The sequence below is a fragment of the Zosterops lateralis genome (assembly GCF_965231275.1).
Source record: "Zosterops lateralis genome assembly, chromosome: 8".
In the NCBI taxonomy this organism is placed as follows: Eukaryota; Metazoa; Chordata; class Aves; order Passeriformes; family Zosteropidae; genus Zosterops; species Zosterops lateralis.
This window is the reverse complement of record NC_139768.1, coordinates 31,187,897-31,204,581: the sequence shown is the minus strand read 5'-3', so window position 1 is coordinate 31,204,581 and position 16,685 is coordinate 31,187,897. Positions and strand designations below refer to the sequence as shown.

The 16,685-nt window shown below is 43.2% G+C and overlaps 1 protein-coding gene across 4 annotated transcripts in view; it reads right to left on the bottom strand.

The window, feature by feature from the left end:
* The window catches only part of PCDH15 (protocadherin related 15), a gene marked incomplete at both ends in the record, with an annotated part of 270,634 nt that overhangs the window by 159,069 nt on the left and 94,880 nt on the right, over positions 1 to 16,685 (bottom strand). For all 4 annotated transcript variants that reach the window (XM_083865850.1, XM_083865852.1, XM_083865853.1 and 1 more), the window contains 2 exons: positions 6,171 to 6,283; positions 10,622 to 10,730. In XM_083865850.1, the coding sequence (XP_083721976.1) occupies positions 6,171 to 6,283; positions 10,622 to 10,730 (222 nt within the window). The remainder of the gene's footprint in view (positions 1 to 6,170; positions 6,284 to 10,621; positions 10,731 to 16,685) is intronic.

Genomic DNA, 16,685 nt, shown 5'->3' with positions numbered 1-16,685 from the left:
AACCCATTTCCCCTTGTCCTGTCCTTCCTGTTCCTGTTGCAGGGTCCCTCTCCAGCTTCTCTGTTTCACCTGAGACCCTGGAAGGTCTCCACCTAATCCTCACTTCTAGAGAAGAACTCATTTTGTCTGTTTTAACCCTGTCACCTCCTTGTCTCAGCTGGAAACTCCTCACCCTGGCACTCCAGGAGAGGCTGAACTGCTGCTTCCTCTTCACTCCCAGAACTCTGGCACTGCACCTTAGAGGTGTCTGTCCCAGCTTCTTCCTTCCTCATCTGGAGGAGCCTCTGTCCTGCTCTGTCCTTTTTGGGACAATGTGCTCAGGACACCTGGATCTGTTCAGAGCTGCAGTGCTTTTCTCCCTGTTCTTTTCTCTATTTTCACTAATGATTTCTAATGTTCCATTTCCTTTTAATTTTTTTTTTTTTTTTTTTTTTTTTTTTTTTTTTTTTTTTTTTTTTTTTTTGGATCACCGAGCCAACCTTCACAATCAGTTCCCAGTTCCAACACCAAGAACTCGTTTCCATCATTTTATATAAAAGTTTACGGTGATCCTTTCTGACATATTTCACTTTATTTTTAATCCATGCCTAATTTTATCAGTGACTCACTTGGTCTTGCAAAATCCTTCTGCAATTCTACAGTCAATCCCTGGAATTTCCATCTCAGGAAGTGTTAGAAAGATATAGGGACATGGAGTGGTGGTGGGCTTGGCTAGGTTAATGGTTGGAATGAATGATTTCATAGAGTTTTTCCAACCTAAATGGTTCTTCAATTATATCCTTTACAACCAGAATATTTTACACATATATTATGATTCTGTAATACCTCAGGATCAGAACTAGCTATTATTTCAGAAGTTCAGCCATTGAGATCATTCCCAAGATTCTCCAACCTAGAGCTCTCCTCCACAACCCCCCTGTGTTTCAAACCTGATAATTTCTGCCCTTGCCAGTGGCTGGCAAACATCCTCTCCCAGTCTCCTTGTATTTCCACTTGGAAAAGGAAACAGCCCCCGTGCAATCACGCCAAACACGGCACATAAATACCCATATTTTCTGCCTTCCAAGTTTGCCCACAGTTTGATCCTGAGGCTGTTCCTGAAGCAATGCCTTTTTTCCTGTAATGCAGGAATTTTTTGACAGCTCTGGGAGCAAAAGACAGGAGGGATCAGTGAAGCTAAGATAAGCTTCACTGGGATAAGAGAAACCAAACAACCTTCAGGATGAGGAGAGTGTCAATTCCTGTTGTTTCTGCTGAAATCCATCTCAGGAGAATCATGGATATTGGGAAGAGTTTAACTACACTGGGACTATTGGGGCCATCTCTCTGATCCAGAGCACCTCCATGAGAAGGGGATCAGAGAACCACAAAATATCCTGAGCTGGAAAACCCACAACAATCATGGATCCAGCTCCTGGCCCTGCCCAGACACCCCAACAATCCCACCCTGGGCATCCCCAGGAATGGTTTCCAAACTCTCCTGGAGCTCTGGCATCCTCAGGGCTGTGCCCATTCCCTGGGGAGCCTGGGCAGTGCCAGCACCATCTGGGGGAAGAACCTTTCCCTGATACCCAACCTAAACCTCCCCGGGCACTCAAGCACTGCTCCAGCCATTCCCTGGTTTCTGTACCTTCTCACAGGGAGCAAAGATTGGAGGTGCCTGTGCTGCCCAGCTTGGCTGGAAAGCTGGAAATCCCACTCAGGTCGAAAATCCCAGCCAGGAGAAATTCCGGAGTAGACAGAGTAGATATTACAGCAGAAACATTCTCCACCATCTCTCTTGCACAATGGGATCCCAAACCAATTTCCCTCTGGAAACACTGGAATTTCAAACACTTGGTTGCACTCTGACCTTCTGCCACCCCCTAAACAACAGGGAAACACAATCCCACTGCAGAGCTGTTCCCAAGGAATTGTCTGTCACTGGCTGAAAGCCCTCCTGGCATCACAGGGGTAGATCCAAGGGATACAGAAAACACTATGTAGGAATATCCTCAAAAATCCTGTGTTGCCCTGGCATGGTGTTGAAGCCCATTTCTGTGACCAGCTCTGTGGGGAAGGCACCAAAACCACCCAAGGGACACAAACCAATTCTTTTTCACAGAATTCCAGGCCGGTTTGGGTTGGAAGGGCCTTAAAGGTCAGACAGTTCCGCCATACCTTCCACTAGCCCAGGTTGTGAGAGTGTATTCCTTATGAGCCATAAAATTCTTAGATTCAAGGAAGTCTTATTAGTAAGTCAGGCTACAAATGTTATTTGAAGCTGGGAATCTTATCTTACCTTTTCCCTCTTCCCCCCTATTTTTTTTAATAATTTAATTGTTTATTGAGATGCTCAAGTCACATAAATCCTCCCTAATTTCCCAAATGCAATCAAATACAACAGACAGCAGTTTATTAATTGATCAGCCAGACTAGACGAAAACCCAGTCTAGAACTATCAGTTTAATTAATTACATCAATTTATCTATCAATTTAACTATCTAAACTACTCTAAAATGATCAATTTAATTCCACCAGTACACAGGTGCCCACATGAGATCACCAAAACACTCTTCTCTTTTTCCACCTGATGTTCTAAAAATGAAAGCATTTTTAGTCATTAATACAATGCCATTGGAAATGGAAAATCAATTTTTACAGAGGAAATAAAATGCTTTCCCTGATTTTCAATCTGGAAATGATGCATTTTCTTTAAAAGGGAGAAAATTTGATGTAGGCCTGGGTAAGTAACATAGACCATAGTGGTACAACCAGAAATGGAAAAGGTCTGTGAGGGTGGGGAAGTTCTGACACAGATTCCCAGAGCAGCTGTGGCTGCCCCTGGATCCCTGGAAGTGTCCAAGGCTGGGCTGGACTTCGGGGTTGGAGCAACCTGTGATAGTGGAAGGTGTCCCTGCCCAAGGCAGGGGGTGGCACTGGCTGAGCTTTAAGGCCCCTTCCAATCCAAACTTCTCTGGGATTCTCTGCCCTTCATTAGCATCAAAATACTTCCAGGTTTTTGTCGCTGTTGCAAGTCCCACAGGTTTTATAGCAGGTCTAAATGGACAAATGTCATTGTTTTTCCTTAATTACTGGATATCAAACCACTGCAAATATTGAGGAGAAACTCCTGCAGCTCTTCATCCTTTGTCCACTACAAAAAGTGAGTCCCTGTGAACTGAAACACTCCACATGAGCAAGTTTATAGAAATCAGCTCTCCTCCAGGTGTGGTAAATTCTCCTAAGTACAGGAATTCCATCTGTTGCTGCAGCCCTCTTATTAGAGGGTAAAAAACGAGTCAAGACACAGACTGCTTGTTAAACACAGGACAAAAAGGGTCTTGGTTTATTCCTCTCAACACCTCAGCTATCCTAACTTCAACCATTCACTGACTCCGGCTGCACAAGCTCCTACTGGAGATTTCCCTTGCAGCCTCTGACTGCTGGTTATTTCCTGCTGAACTCTGACTGCAGGGATCAGTGTGCAGACTGTGACTGCAGGCTTTTACCCAGCTAGACTGTGACTGCAGGGATCAGTGTGCAGACTGTGACTATAGGTTCCAACAGCAGGCTCTGACTGCAGACCCAGACTGACCTCACAGCAGTGATTCTCTCTCTCCTCAGGATCCTGCTTCTTGAGTCTCAGCTTTATACTCCTTAATGTTCCTCCTCCATGATGATCCACTCCTCGCCAGCTCACCCCCTCTTTTATCTCACTCATGCTTATTGGACACAGCTGTGACTCATCAGGGGTGAGGCTGTGTTGGGTGATTAACACAGCTGTTACTTACCAGGGCTGAGGTCACCTGTATTCCCTTCTCCTATACCATCCATGAGCCTTTCCCTGCCTGTGGCAGCACATCCAGCCTCCCATAGCCCATCTTCTTTGCAAAGGAATGATAATGGAAGTGCCAGCTTAGATTCTGTCTGATTGATAAATAACCCCTGCTCAAATAGGAGAAGAGCAAAGTGCATCAATTTGATTAATTCTCCTATTTGCTTCATGCTTAAAAAAATAAATAAAACCTGTCTGACACTTCTTAGAGCTGGTAACAAGAACATAATCTCATGTCTGCAGTGGCAGTGGTCATGTCACTGTTATTTCAATTAAACTCCTTAAGTTTAAAGGTTTAATCCACATATTGTGGCAGCCTTGCTGTTGCCACAAGGAAATTTCAATGGGAACTCCCCAAAATCCACTTTTTTTTTTGTAAGGATGTTGTAATAATGCCCATGTTTCTTGGCAGGGAATGGATATGCTAAGAGCTTCTGGAGGAGGGCAAAATTGGTTTTCTCCTTGCTTTTCATTTAATATATCCCAGAGGTAGAGGAAAGCTGAAATCCAGCATTTCTTATTAGGATCTTTAATTTTTTCATTGTCTCCCTATTTGCGAATTCAACATTTATCAGCAATGCAGGTGAGTGCCCCCATTTCCTGTCCACCTTCCTTCCTGCATTCAAATATTCCTGTATTGACTTAAACACCTTTTCCATTTCACAGTTTTCCATAATATCTTAACAGGAGAAAAAAAATTTGATCTTCTCATATCAGAGGGAATATTTTAAAGATTAAATTGAATGTGTGCTGCAAAAATAGCAGCCTTTCTGTTTGAAGGGAAACATCACATGTTGCACCCATCCAGATAAAACAGAATCAGATCCTACAACTGTGAGAAATGAGACATGTGCATCACAAGAAGCTGAAGGCTTGATTTTGTACAAGCCTGAGCCATTACTCCAATCGTCCCTGAAGGATATAGCATTAAAACTTTTATTGTTTTAGCAGATGGCACATCGTGGTTCTTGCAGACTGATCCTTTTCCTTAGTGTTTTCTTATTTTCCTTGACTGCACATTTCCCACAGCAACAGGAACCTCCTAAAGCCTATAAGCATGGCCATTAATGACCCAAGCTGCTATTTAGGCACAGAAAAGACCCTCCCACACCAGTTAATTGATTATTTAATTGATGAATTGTGCAGCCTAAGTTTGGGAATAAAGGACTACAGGGCTTTAACCTGTAACTCCTTAGGATATTTAGAGTCATGGAATGGTTTGGGTTGGGAGGGACCTTAAAGCCCCTCCAGTGTCATCCCTGCCATGGGCAGGGACACCTTCCACTATCCCAGGCTGCTCCAAGCCCTGTCCAGCTTGGCTTTGGGCACTTCCAGGGTGGGCTGTGCTTCATGGCTTTTCCCAGCAAGGGGAGCTGGATGGGCAGCAAGAAGAGAATTCCCAGAAGGTCAGGGAGGGATGGGGGCCCTGTGGGCAGCCCTGGAGGCACCTCTGCAGTGCTGTGTCCAGCCCTGGATCCTGAGCACAGCAGGGCCAGGGAGCTGGTGGAGCTGAGGAAGGGCCTGGAGCATGTGGGTGCCCAGGAAAGGCTGAGGGAGCTGGGGCTGTCCAGGCTGGAGAGGAGCCCCAGCTGAGAGGGGCCCTCAGGCCTGGGTGTCCCTGTGTGCAGGGAGGGCTCCCAGCAGGGCCCAGGCTCTGCCCAGGGGGCCCAGCAATGGCCCCAGAGCCACGGGCAGGGCCTGAGCCCAGCAATTCCCCCTGCACAGGAGGCACAACTTCTTCCCTGGGCAGTGCCCAGCCCTGAGCACATTGTCCACACAGCCTGGGGGGGCTCCTCCCTGGGGCTGCTGCAGAGCTGTGTGCACACAATGCTGTGCCCTGTGCTCTGGGATGGCCCTGCTGGGGCACGGAGGGGACACCAGGTGCCCACCCAGCTCCTTCAGCCTCAGCCAGCCTGTGAATATTCACTACTCAAATAATAATTATTCACTGCTACCCCAGCCTGACCCACGCTGGGATTCTGTGAACATTCCCCACTCACACAATTATCTGTATCCCTACAGGTATCTCTCTAGAATGGGCTGTGAATTTAACACCTGAAATAGAAACCAGCTGCATTCTCAGGACAACGTGGCTCATAAAAAGCGAGGGGCCAAGTGACGCTGAGTTTGTTCACACAATGTAACATGAAATGCTAGAATTCTGCCAGGGTTCATTCCCCTTCCACAAATGCTTCACACCCTTCTTCCCTCTGATGGTGCTAAATGACACCTGACAGGCTAAAAAGGAAGAGAAAACTGCAGAAGAGACAAGCAGGCCCACCCCACATTTTCTCCAGAGCTCTTTGTTTTCCAAGGAATATAAAAACACTGAAAAAAACTCAGCCCAAATTACCTTAATAACCAAGTCAAACTTCTGGTGTAAATCCCTATTTATTGGCTTGAGGAGCGTCAGTTCAGCCGTTGTGAGATTCATATGGAAATACTGGGGATAATCCTCAGGAGTACCTGCAAAAAACATTGAGGTTTAAACAACTCTGAAAGGTTTAGTTCAGCCATGTGTTTATTTTAGTCATTAATCATCAAAGGAACAAAGCCTCATTCTGTTATTGGGAGGATAAAGTACTGCTTTATTTGTATATGGAGCTTAAGGATACTATAAAGTTATGTGTTTAATATTATTATTTCCTTACTCTCCAAACCCACAAAGATTTCTCTCAACTGGGACTCCCTAAGTACTTGATAACAGCAGGAATATTATTAGTAACATATAAATTATATATATAAGTAATAACCAGTAACAATATAATAATGACAGATTTTATAAATCCTTCTAGGAAAAGTTTTGTTCTCCTTACAAGTGCAATGGTTAGAAAGTATTTTCAGAAAGCCAGGAGAAAAACTAGTGCAATAATTTAATTCGCAATCCTCCAATGACAACCATTTGCTAGATAAATAAACTATATGTATGTTTATATATATTATATATGTATTTTTTTGGGGTGCCTCTCTTAACATACACCTATATTATAGACCCAAAATGCAACAAAAGAACCACCATGGATTATTTTTTCTTATACTACCAGCACAAATGCAGAGCTTCAAGCTCCAGGTCCTGTATGCCCTTGCCTTGCCTTTTACTTTCAAATTCTAATTAATCAATCTAATTTTTGAAGAGCACAAGTCACCCGGCAGGAGCTCCAAACTTTAGGCAGGTAACAGATTGCTGGTTTTGGAGGCTGCACATCACCAGGGCTGTCGCTGAGGCTAAAAACTGTCACAAAATTAGGGACAAAATGCAAAAGCCCTGAGAAAGGAGAATACAAGAGGTGCCCTAAAGGAGAACAAATACATAGGGGAGGAGGGAAAGAGTCTCAAAGGGATTTAGAGAAGGGAAGATGAGGCTAATATTGTCTAAGGATCTCAGGAAAGAATCCAGGAAAAAAAAAAAGGGGAAAAAAACTACCCTGAAAAACTCTACTAACAACCTAACCAACTTCAGCAGGTAAAGGAGGAAAAGGCAGAAGGTGGATGATACAAAAGCAAAAATTAAAGGAATGCTGGATGCCCAAATCCTGACTGGGGATGCCATCTCAGCTTCTGCCCACCTCAGGTAGAGCTCAGATTCCTGGATTCCTAAACCCTAGGGGCCAGCTTTTCCAGGAACAGGGATATCTGCTTCTGCATCTACAAAATAATTTCCATTTTGACAGGGCAAAGCAGCCCTCAGTCCACCTCTGCCTGCTCTGAAATCCAGGGATGAGCTCTGAGTCTCCTGGCTCCAGAAATTTTGGAGAAGCTGAAGGATCAAAATGTTGGGGGCCAGCAAGGAGGAGAAGGAAGGGACACCTCGATTTGTTTTTCCCAGAGCCAGAGGAGGGGTTCTGTGGGACCTGGGGCTTGGAGTGGACACAGGACTGGAGAGGATCCCCCCATTCCCAAAAGGTATTGTGTGTTTTTGGCTCTTTCTTTAGAATATTAACCAAAAGTGTCCAAAACTGGTAGCAGAAATCACAGAGCCAGTTCCAAGGGCAAAAAGCTGATGATTGAAAGGAAAATTTGGCTTTTCTCAAGGATTGGCCCCAGAGAAAATAAAAGCTTCAAATTACTCTGAAAAAGAATATTTTACTAGTAATTTACTATTAAAAATACCTTTTACTATTAAAACTAATATATTTTACTATTAAAATAATAAAATTTCCTAATAAAAATAATAAAATTTACTGATAGAATCAATAATGCTGCTAATAAAAATAAAGGGAGGGGTCTTGCTTCACACCTGGATAAATCCAGGGAATGTGGGTGTATTGCAAAGAGCCGAAGAAATAAACATTTCCAAAATACAAGGATTGAAAAAAAGTGTATTATAAAAAATTTCTAAATATCCCGTTCCCAAACATTAAATACTACATCAAATATCCACAGTGCCTGGAGTATTTGCCTTGCTCAGGAGGGCAAAGGAAGAAGGGAAAAGAAGAACCAAATAAAAATGAGTCAAATTAAATAAAACTTAATATCGTTCTCATAAGTAACTTATTCCCTAGTTCCATGGGCACAGATCAAACCTCCCAATGTTTGGAAAAGGACATTCCCAAAGATATCAAGGAGAAGGAGGTTTAGATCTAAAGAAAAGGGGGAATAAAGTCCACATAATGAGAAGTATCTGTAAAGTCCATTTCCTGTGAAACTACTTAATATTTTCTGAGGCTAAAACAGAAATAGCAAATCCTGGGAGAGATGAAGGCAGACTTAAAATCCAAAAAAGAAATCCTTTGGAAGAGCACGGGGGAGGGAAAATAAGGAAAATAAAAATAATAATAAAAAAAAAACCAGAAAAGCGAAAAAGAAAAAAAGTGAGTGAAGGGAGGGGAAGAAAGGAAGGTAAAAAGAAGCTACCAGGAAAAAAAAAAAAAGTGTGGAAATAAATTTTAAATTTAAATTTTTAAAGAAAGAAAATAGAAAGTAGAAGAAAAGAAAAAAGGAAAAAAAAGGAAAAAGCAAAAAGGAAAAAAGGGTGAAAAGGAAAGGTGAAAAGGTGAGGTGAGGATAAAAGATGGAAAAATTAAGAAAGAAGAAGAAAAGAAGAAAAAAGAAGAAAGGAAGAAAAAAGAGGAAAAAAGGAAAATATAAGGGAAGATAAAAGAAGGAAAAAAGAAAAAAAAAACCAGAAACAAAAAGGAAAATATAAGGGGAAAAGAAGGAAAAAAGAAAAGAGAAGGAAAATAAGAAGGAGAAAAATATCAAAGGAAAAAGTAGGGCAAAAAAGAAAATAGAAGAAATAGAGAAGGAAAGGAAAATTAAAAAAAAAAACAAAACCCACAAAAACCAAAAAACAAACAAACAAACAAACAAAAAAACCAACCCCCCCCAAAAAACCCAAACCCCTCCCTCCCCCCCCAAAAAAAAACCCCAAAAAACCAAAACAAACAAACAAACAAACAAAAAAAAAAAAACCCAAAAAAACAAACAAACAAAAAGTTAAAAGGAAATATTAGGGGCAAATGAAGTCAAAAAGAAGGAAAATAGAAACTAGGAAAAAATGAGGAAAAATAAGAAAGGAAAAAAGAAATAAAGAAGAAGGAAAAAAAGAAAATAACAAAAAAGGAATTAAAATTATCAAAAAGGTCAGGGAGAAAGGGGGAAAGATGGAAAAATATAAGGGGAAAAGAAGGAGAATAAAGAAAGGAAAAAATAAATGAAAGAATGAAGGAAAAGAAATTAAAAAGAGATGGAAAAGAGAAGAAAAAAGAAAGCAAAAAAAGGAAGGAATAGAGGACAAAAGGAAAAAAAGAAGTAAAGAAGGAAAAATGACAAAAGAAAGAAGAAAAAGGAAAGGAGGAAAAAGAAGAGCGGAAAAAAGGAAGAAAAAAAAAGGTCCCCAAGCTCCTCAAACTAACTCAAACTCCTGCACTACACCTTTCTAAATTATTTCTTGGAGGTCAGAACAGCCACTCCAATATTCCCAGCATCCCAGGTGAGCAACACGCAAACTTTAATAATTTCACTCCTGCAGAACTTTGTAAATTATGCAAAAAACTTTAAGAAGTTGGCCTGAACGTGGCCCTGGGGCGGAACTGTCCCTGCAGAATTTAGGAATAAAATCCATTTATGACATTTATAAGTAAGTCCATTTGCAGAGCTAAACCTCCACAACGTGCTCTGCAAAATCCTCACTTGCACCTCTCCTTGGCTGGGAAAACCATGGAGCTTAACAGAGAAAAAGACAGAGAAAAGACGTGATTCCACAAAATTCCCCATTTCCAAATCCCACAGAAAGGTCCACGTGTGGATTTAGGGAACAGCCAGCCAATCACCCTCAGGCCCTTCCATGGTCACATCCTACAAGCCCAGAAACAAAGGCCAAACCCAGGGAAGCAGCAGGAAAAAGAAGAGAGAGCAGGGTAAACAACTAAACAACCAAAATTTAAATTACAAAGGAAAGCACACGGGCAGCAAAATTGGAGGTGGATGTGGTAAGATTCTTGGAGTTGCCCTGTGCCACATGATTTTTGGGATAAAATCTGCTCTAGTTGCCCTTTTCTAGCTTCTTTGTGTGTCTGTCAATGGAAAACACATCCCAGCAGAGCTCTCCTTTCCCTCGCTGTGCTGTTCCATTCACTAAACCAACAATTCTAGATTTAATCTGAATAAACACTAATAAATAACCCCGTGAAATGAACTCCCACGTGGCCATTGAACACCAACAGGTAGAAGAACAATTCCCAACATCCCGCTGACCACGAGAGGAATTTTTATCAAGGTTCCACTCTCCCAGGCAATCTTTCCCTGGCTGGTTCATGCCAGAGGGCCTGACTGGGAGGGATAGGAAAAGTAGCAGACACCAACCAACTAGGATGGAATAGAGGATGCCGGGTCGATCGGAAGGAGGCTGGATGTTTCGGTCCTGATCTATGGCTTGGATGGGTGGAGTGACACTGATGGGATTCACACGGGCCTGAAATGAGAAATCACATTGGAAACAAAGCAATTAGAAAGCCAGCAGGGAGATCTGGAGGTTCAGCACAGCAACATCTCATTTGGAAGGGTATTGGAGGAGAAGAAACCTTCAGAATGAGAAGAATATTTACAGCTCATGGCCCCTTTAAATCCAAATTAACCAAGCAACATAAACATTTCTATAGCAAGCTCCTTGCTGTGAGATACAGCTTTAGGATAGATCCCAGAGGAAAGGAATCACAGGATCCCAGAATGGTTTAGATGGGACCTTAATGCCCATCCAGTGCCACCCCTGCCATGGGCAGGGACACCTTCCACTATCCCAGGCTGCTCCAATCCCCATCCAGCTGGGCCTTGGACACTTCCAGGGATCCAGCTTCTCTGGGCACTCTGTGCCAGGGCCTGCCCACCCTCCCAGGGAGCAATTCCCTCTTTATATTTCACCTAAATTTCCCTTCTGTCAGTCTGAACCCATTCCCTGTGTCCTGTCACTCCAGTTCCTGATGAATAGCTACACAGCTATATATAGTCCCCCTATAGCTTCCCTGTATCCCTTCAGGCCCTGGAAGGAGCTGCGAGGTCTCCACACAATCTTCTCTTCTCCAGCCCCAGCTCTCCTGGCCTGGCTCCACAGGGAAAGTTCTCCAGCCCCTTTATCAGCTTAGAAGCTGACAGTAAACACCTGATAAAGGAAGCTCACAAAATACTTGACTGTGTTTCTATAAATAGTCCCTTGAATCAGGGATTTCAGCCATCACACAGTGAAACACAGCAAATGCCTGAAAACAGAAAAACAGCAAAATGAATTGGAGCATCATCAGGAGCTGGAAGGGTTGTGATCCACAAATATACACTGCCAAAAGAAACTTGAGGTACAGATATTTTGGGGATAGCTACATTGGAAGAGTGTGGATGGGTGTGGGAACAATTCACCATTATTTGGAAGTGAATTCAAATGTTTAACATGGTGATAGAATTGTAGAATCAAGGAATTGTTTGGGTTGGAAGGGACTTTAAAGATCCAAAATTCCACCCCCTGCCCTGAACAGGGACATCTTCCACTGTCCCAGGCTGCTCCAAGCCCCAGTGTCCAACCTGGCCTTGGACAATTCCCAGGATCCAGGGACAGCCACAGCTGCTCTGGCAATCTCACAGGACCTCCCCACCCTCCCAGGGAAGGACTGCTTTCCAATATCCATCTATCCCAGCCCCTGTCAGTGGGAAGCCATTCCCACTTGTCCTGGCATTCCATCCCTTGGAAAGAGTCTCTCTCTACCTTTTCTGTAGCTCCTTCAGGTCCTGGAAGGTCACAATCAGGTCAACCCAAAACTGGTGCCAGCCTCCATCTCTGTCAATCCAGCCTCCAGTGGCAACTCCAGAGCTGCCATTCCCAACTCCCACACTTTCAGTGACCTTGGCTGCTCAACCAACCACGAATGTACCACACATGGATGTGTGCACACCAGGCTTTCCCCTCCCCTTGGAACGTTTCCCTGCATGACAAAAACCCTTAATGAGCTCTGTGAAAAGCCAGACACCCTATTTTTTCCATGTACATCTCGTCCTGGCAGCCTTTCCTTTGGAAAGCTCTGTGTTCTGCAAGAGGGGACTTGAAATTTAGTGTGGGAATAGGAATGAGACAAGTCCACGCTCGGCCGAGTTTTGGCAGAGCTGTCAGAAATCATCCTGCTGAGAGCTGAAGGGAGCTCTGAGAGCTTTGATGATGCTGAGGGGAAACTCAGAGGGCAAAAGGATGAGCCAGGAGGAGGAGGAAACACCAGGGATGGAAGAAAGGCAGTTTATTGATCCCCTCAGCAGCCCCATGGTCACCTGCCACCACACCCCAAGCTGTGCCCCCCAGTCATTTCCAACAGCTTCTTTCCTGAGTCCAGAGGCTCTTCCAGCCTTTTCCACACCAAAGTAATTTAAGGTGCAGACATGTCAGGGATAGGCACATTAAAAAGTGAGGGTGGATGCTCTTGGCCTCCCAAATTGGGACTGAGAAGCTCCTCACTCCACTCCTGCTCATGGCTTTTGTCCCTGTCTCCATCCCCCTGGCCAGGTCCTTTGTCATCACCCAATTCCATCTGGGATTCTTTGAAAAATTAAAACTCTTAAAAGCGTAATGAGGGAGATGAGCTCAAAATAGGCAGAAAGAAAGAGAGAAGAGGATATATTTGACATCTGCTTGAATTTTTAAAAGGCATTAGGATGGCATAGAAGTTGCATGGGAAGAGAGAAGATTGTGCAGAAAACTGACCGAGACTAAAATGCTATTTTTAAATTCACAGATCAGTTGGAGTCCTCTCAGAAAATCCCACATTTGAGTTAAAAACACACCCACAACAAAACCAATTCCATCTGTTAGTCTGAAAACCAATTCCATCTGTTAGTCTGGGTTTAAACTCACCATTAATGCCTAGAGCAGCTGTGGCTGCCCCTGGATCCCTGGCAGTGTCCAAGGCCAGGCTGGACTTTGGGGCTTGGAGCAGCCTGGGACAGTGGAAGGTGTCCCTGCCCATGGCAGGGGTTGGGACTGGATGGACTTCAAGGTCCCTTCCAATCCAAACCAGTCCAGGATTCTGGGATTCTATGATTACAATATTGCAGGCCAGGCTGGGAATACCCAACCAAGACTAAAATCAGAATTGTTCAACAAATAACTCAAAAAGCAAGGACAATGCTTTATTTTCCAGTTTGAGGAAAAGCTGGAGAGCAGCACATAGAACCCCTGAATTTGAGATGAAACAGGTTCTGGTTGAACAGAAGATATTTTATCCCACACTGCCACCTTTTCACCAACCCTGGTAAACAAAGTGCTCAGCTGAATAAAAATAGGCCCAATAAGGAAATGAGTTATAAGGAAGCTGAGAATGAAAAGTGAAATCCATTATTTTTTCATATATATATAAGTTGTTTCTCCAGGTACTGTACACACCTAAAATGGGCTATTCAAGAGCTAGGAGATATCATGCACCATCTGCTGATATGCTTGGGAATAGAATCATAAAATCATGGAATGGTTTAGGTTGGGAGGAACCTTAAAGCCCAGTCTGCTCCACTCCCTGCCATGGGCAGGGACACCATCCACTATCCCAGGCTGCTCCAAGCCCCATCCAAGCTGGCCTTGGGCACTGCCAGGGATCCAGGGACAGCCACAGCTTCTCTGGGAATTCCATCCCAGCCCCTCCCCACCCTCACAGGGAATGATTCCTTCCCAATAGCCAATCTAAATTTCCCCTGTGTCAGTCTGAATCCATTCCCTGGGTCCTATCACTGCAGTTCCTGTTGCAGGGTCCCTCTCCAGCTTTCTAGTAGCCCTTCAGACCCTGGATGGGCCCATGGTGTCTCCCCACAACTTTTTCTTTTCCAGGCTGAACTGTCCCAACTTTAATAATTTAAAGCTGTTTTAAGTTAAATTGCCTGATGTGCCTTGAAGTAGAACTCAAGGTACTTTCATATTGCTTTAATAATCCACAGACAATGCAGCATCTTTTTCATTCAAATTTAGAAATTATAAAAACATTAAAAAATGAAGCAGACATTGTGTTAATAAATGGGTAATAGCACATTTAATAAATTAATCAAAATGCACATAGGAAGTTTAAGAAAGTGTGTTTATGCTTTTAATCAGAAATAATTGTCTTAAAAATGAGGAGTTAAACTAGGAGTCTTCCATAGGCATCCAACATCCTTGCAAGAGGCCTAAACATCCCCTACCGGGCTCCTTCTCAGGAGCTCCATGAGGAGATGGAAGCTCATTAAAAGGAAGGGAGAAGAGATTAATGAAGGCGTGAAGTGTCTGAGGTGCCCATGGGTGCCAGCTGGAGGCAAAGCAAGATCACTGGTGGGGTTTGGCAGGGAAAGGCTGGGAAAAGAGCTGGGAAAATCAGCAGGGAGCCACAGCAGGGCAAGGAGATCACTTGGAATAAACAGCTGGCCTTCAAACCCCAACCTCTGCCAAGGGGAACATGAAAGGCTGCCCAGGCCCTGCAAGAGACAGGTGATTAAAAACCAAACAAGATCTTGCCCATCTGAGGGTGGGATTTACAGTCATTTATTTTCCTCGTTAGGGAGAAGCTCCCTGAGTCCTTGGTGTGGTGATTAATTGACTTCCAGGTGTTCAATGTAGCAGAGCTGAGTAGGCCAAAAAGCAGAACCCCAACCCCACCTTGCAACTCTTGGCACAAATATTAATAAATTTTTAAAAAATCCTCCTTCAAACAGCTGTGATGGGGAGCCTGCCAGGGAGTCTGCAGGGCCACCAGATGATCAAGGCAGAAAAACACTTTTTAAAAGCTCAGAGAGAATAAGGTAGCAGCAAAACCCTCATTTGCCCCCCATCTTCTTTTGTGTTCACCATGGAGGCACAGAAGCACCTTCTCCATGTGGGAAGTTCAGCAGGTCCTGCAAAAATTCAGGGCCTTCAGAGATGTTATGGATGAACAAGGTAAATTAAGAGTCCCATTTGTGCCAGGGGGTTTTAGGCTCTACTGAAGATTGTGAATAAAAGAGACCACAGATATTTTTAATTATTGTATTTAAGTGCTGCTTAATAATTCAGGAGTGCAGCTGCATTCAAAAATCTAAACAGGATTTTAGGCATCCTCCTGCCTATGTATTAATTTCATCATTCCATTATCCCATGGAACGATTATGAGGGAGTTTACAACTGAGATGCAGAATGTGCATTTGGAGCTTTCAAGAACAAAAAAAACCCCAAACAAAACCAACCAACCAACAAAAAACCCAAAACCCCACAAAAAACAAAAAAAACCCAAAAAAAACAAACCAAACAAAACAACAAAAAACACCCCAAAATAAACATGACTTTTAAAATAAAGGTAATATAATTTCCAATATTTTTAATGCATTTTATTTTATTTAAATTACTTTAAGATGTCCAGGAATGCCAGGCTTCCAATAGAAGGATATAGACAGTGTGGAATTGTTTTTGAAATTATTTTGAACAATAATTGTTGCACAGCTGATAACAAGGATTTTTTTAAAAATCAGATTTTCTATTTTTTCCATCTACCTGAGATGCAAAGCTGAATTTGCCAACCGTAGATACATATGGAAAACTTCTTCCTTTGGGGAAGATGAGGAGCAAAAAAAAGAAAATGGCACATTTTGGGAGTTGGAATAGCACAATTTTCTGCTCAGACCTGCCTTTTTCATTTATGAGGGGGTTTATGGCGTATTTTGGGGTTTGTTGCTTGTTACCATGAAAATAATTGTGGTCTAGGAAACTGAAAGCCAGCATTCCTCAACTAGGAAGGTTTTCTGAGCAGATAATGTATTCCTGAGAGGTGCTTTTTGTACAATTGAAGACACCAGACCATGAACCAGCTCCAGGTTTCACTCTGGTGACGCTGCTGTGATGATTTACAACCACTTGAGCTCCACTAGAGACATCCCTGGGGCTCAGGGGCCAGGGCCACCACACAGGCACAAGTAAACACTGGGAAATACTGCAAAGGATAAAAACTGCATGGAAAGCAAGGGTTTCACCAAGGTGAGCTCAAGAAATCCACTGAGAGAAGGGACAAAAATTGCCACTGTCAATTTATTATTGAGCCAAACACAGCAAGACATTTTCTCCCCAGGAGTCCCACTGAAGACTGAGTTGTTAAGGCACTGAGGAGGCTTGAATACTAAACCAGAAAGACCTGGAGCTCCTGGAGCAGGATTCTGTATTAGCACAATCAGTTCCCACTGGGTATTTCACATTGATATTTGATACCCTTAAAATTATTATTTTTACAGACATATATTGGTTTTTATGATTTTTACTATAACTGTGGCCAGTGGACTTCAGATAAAGTCTCAGGACCTTCCACCTGCATCATTCTCACAGCTCAGCTGAGGAATTTGCTGCTGAACTCTCATCCCTCTGGAAAACAGGGCTGAGGAGCTTTTCTCCAGATGGAAAATGCCACTAAAGCAACAC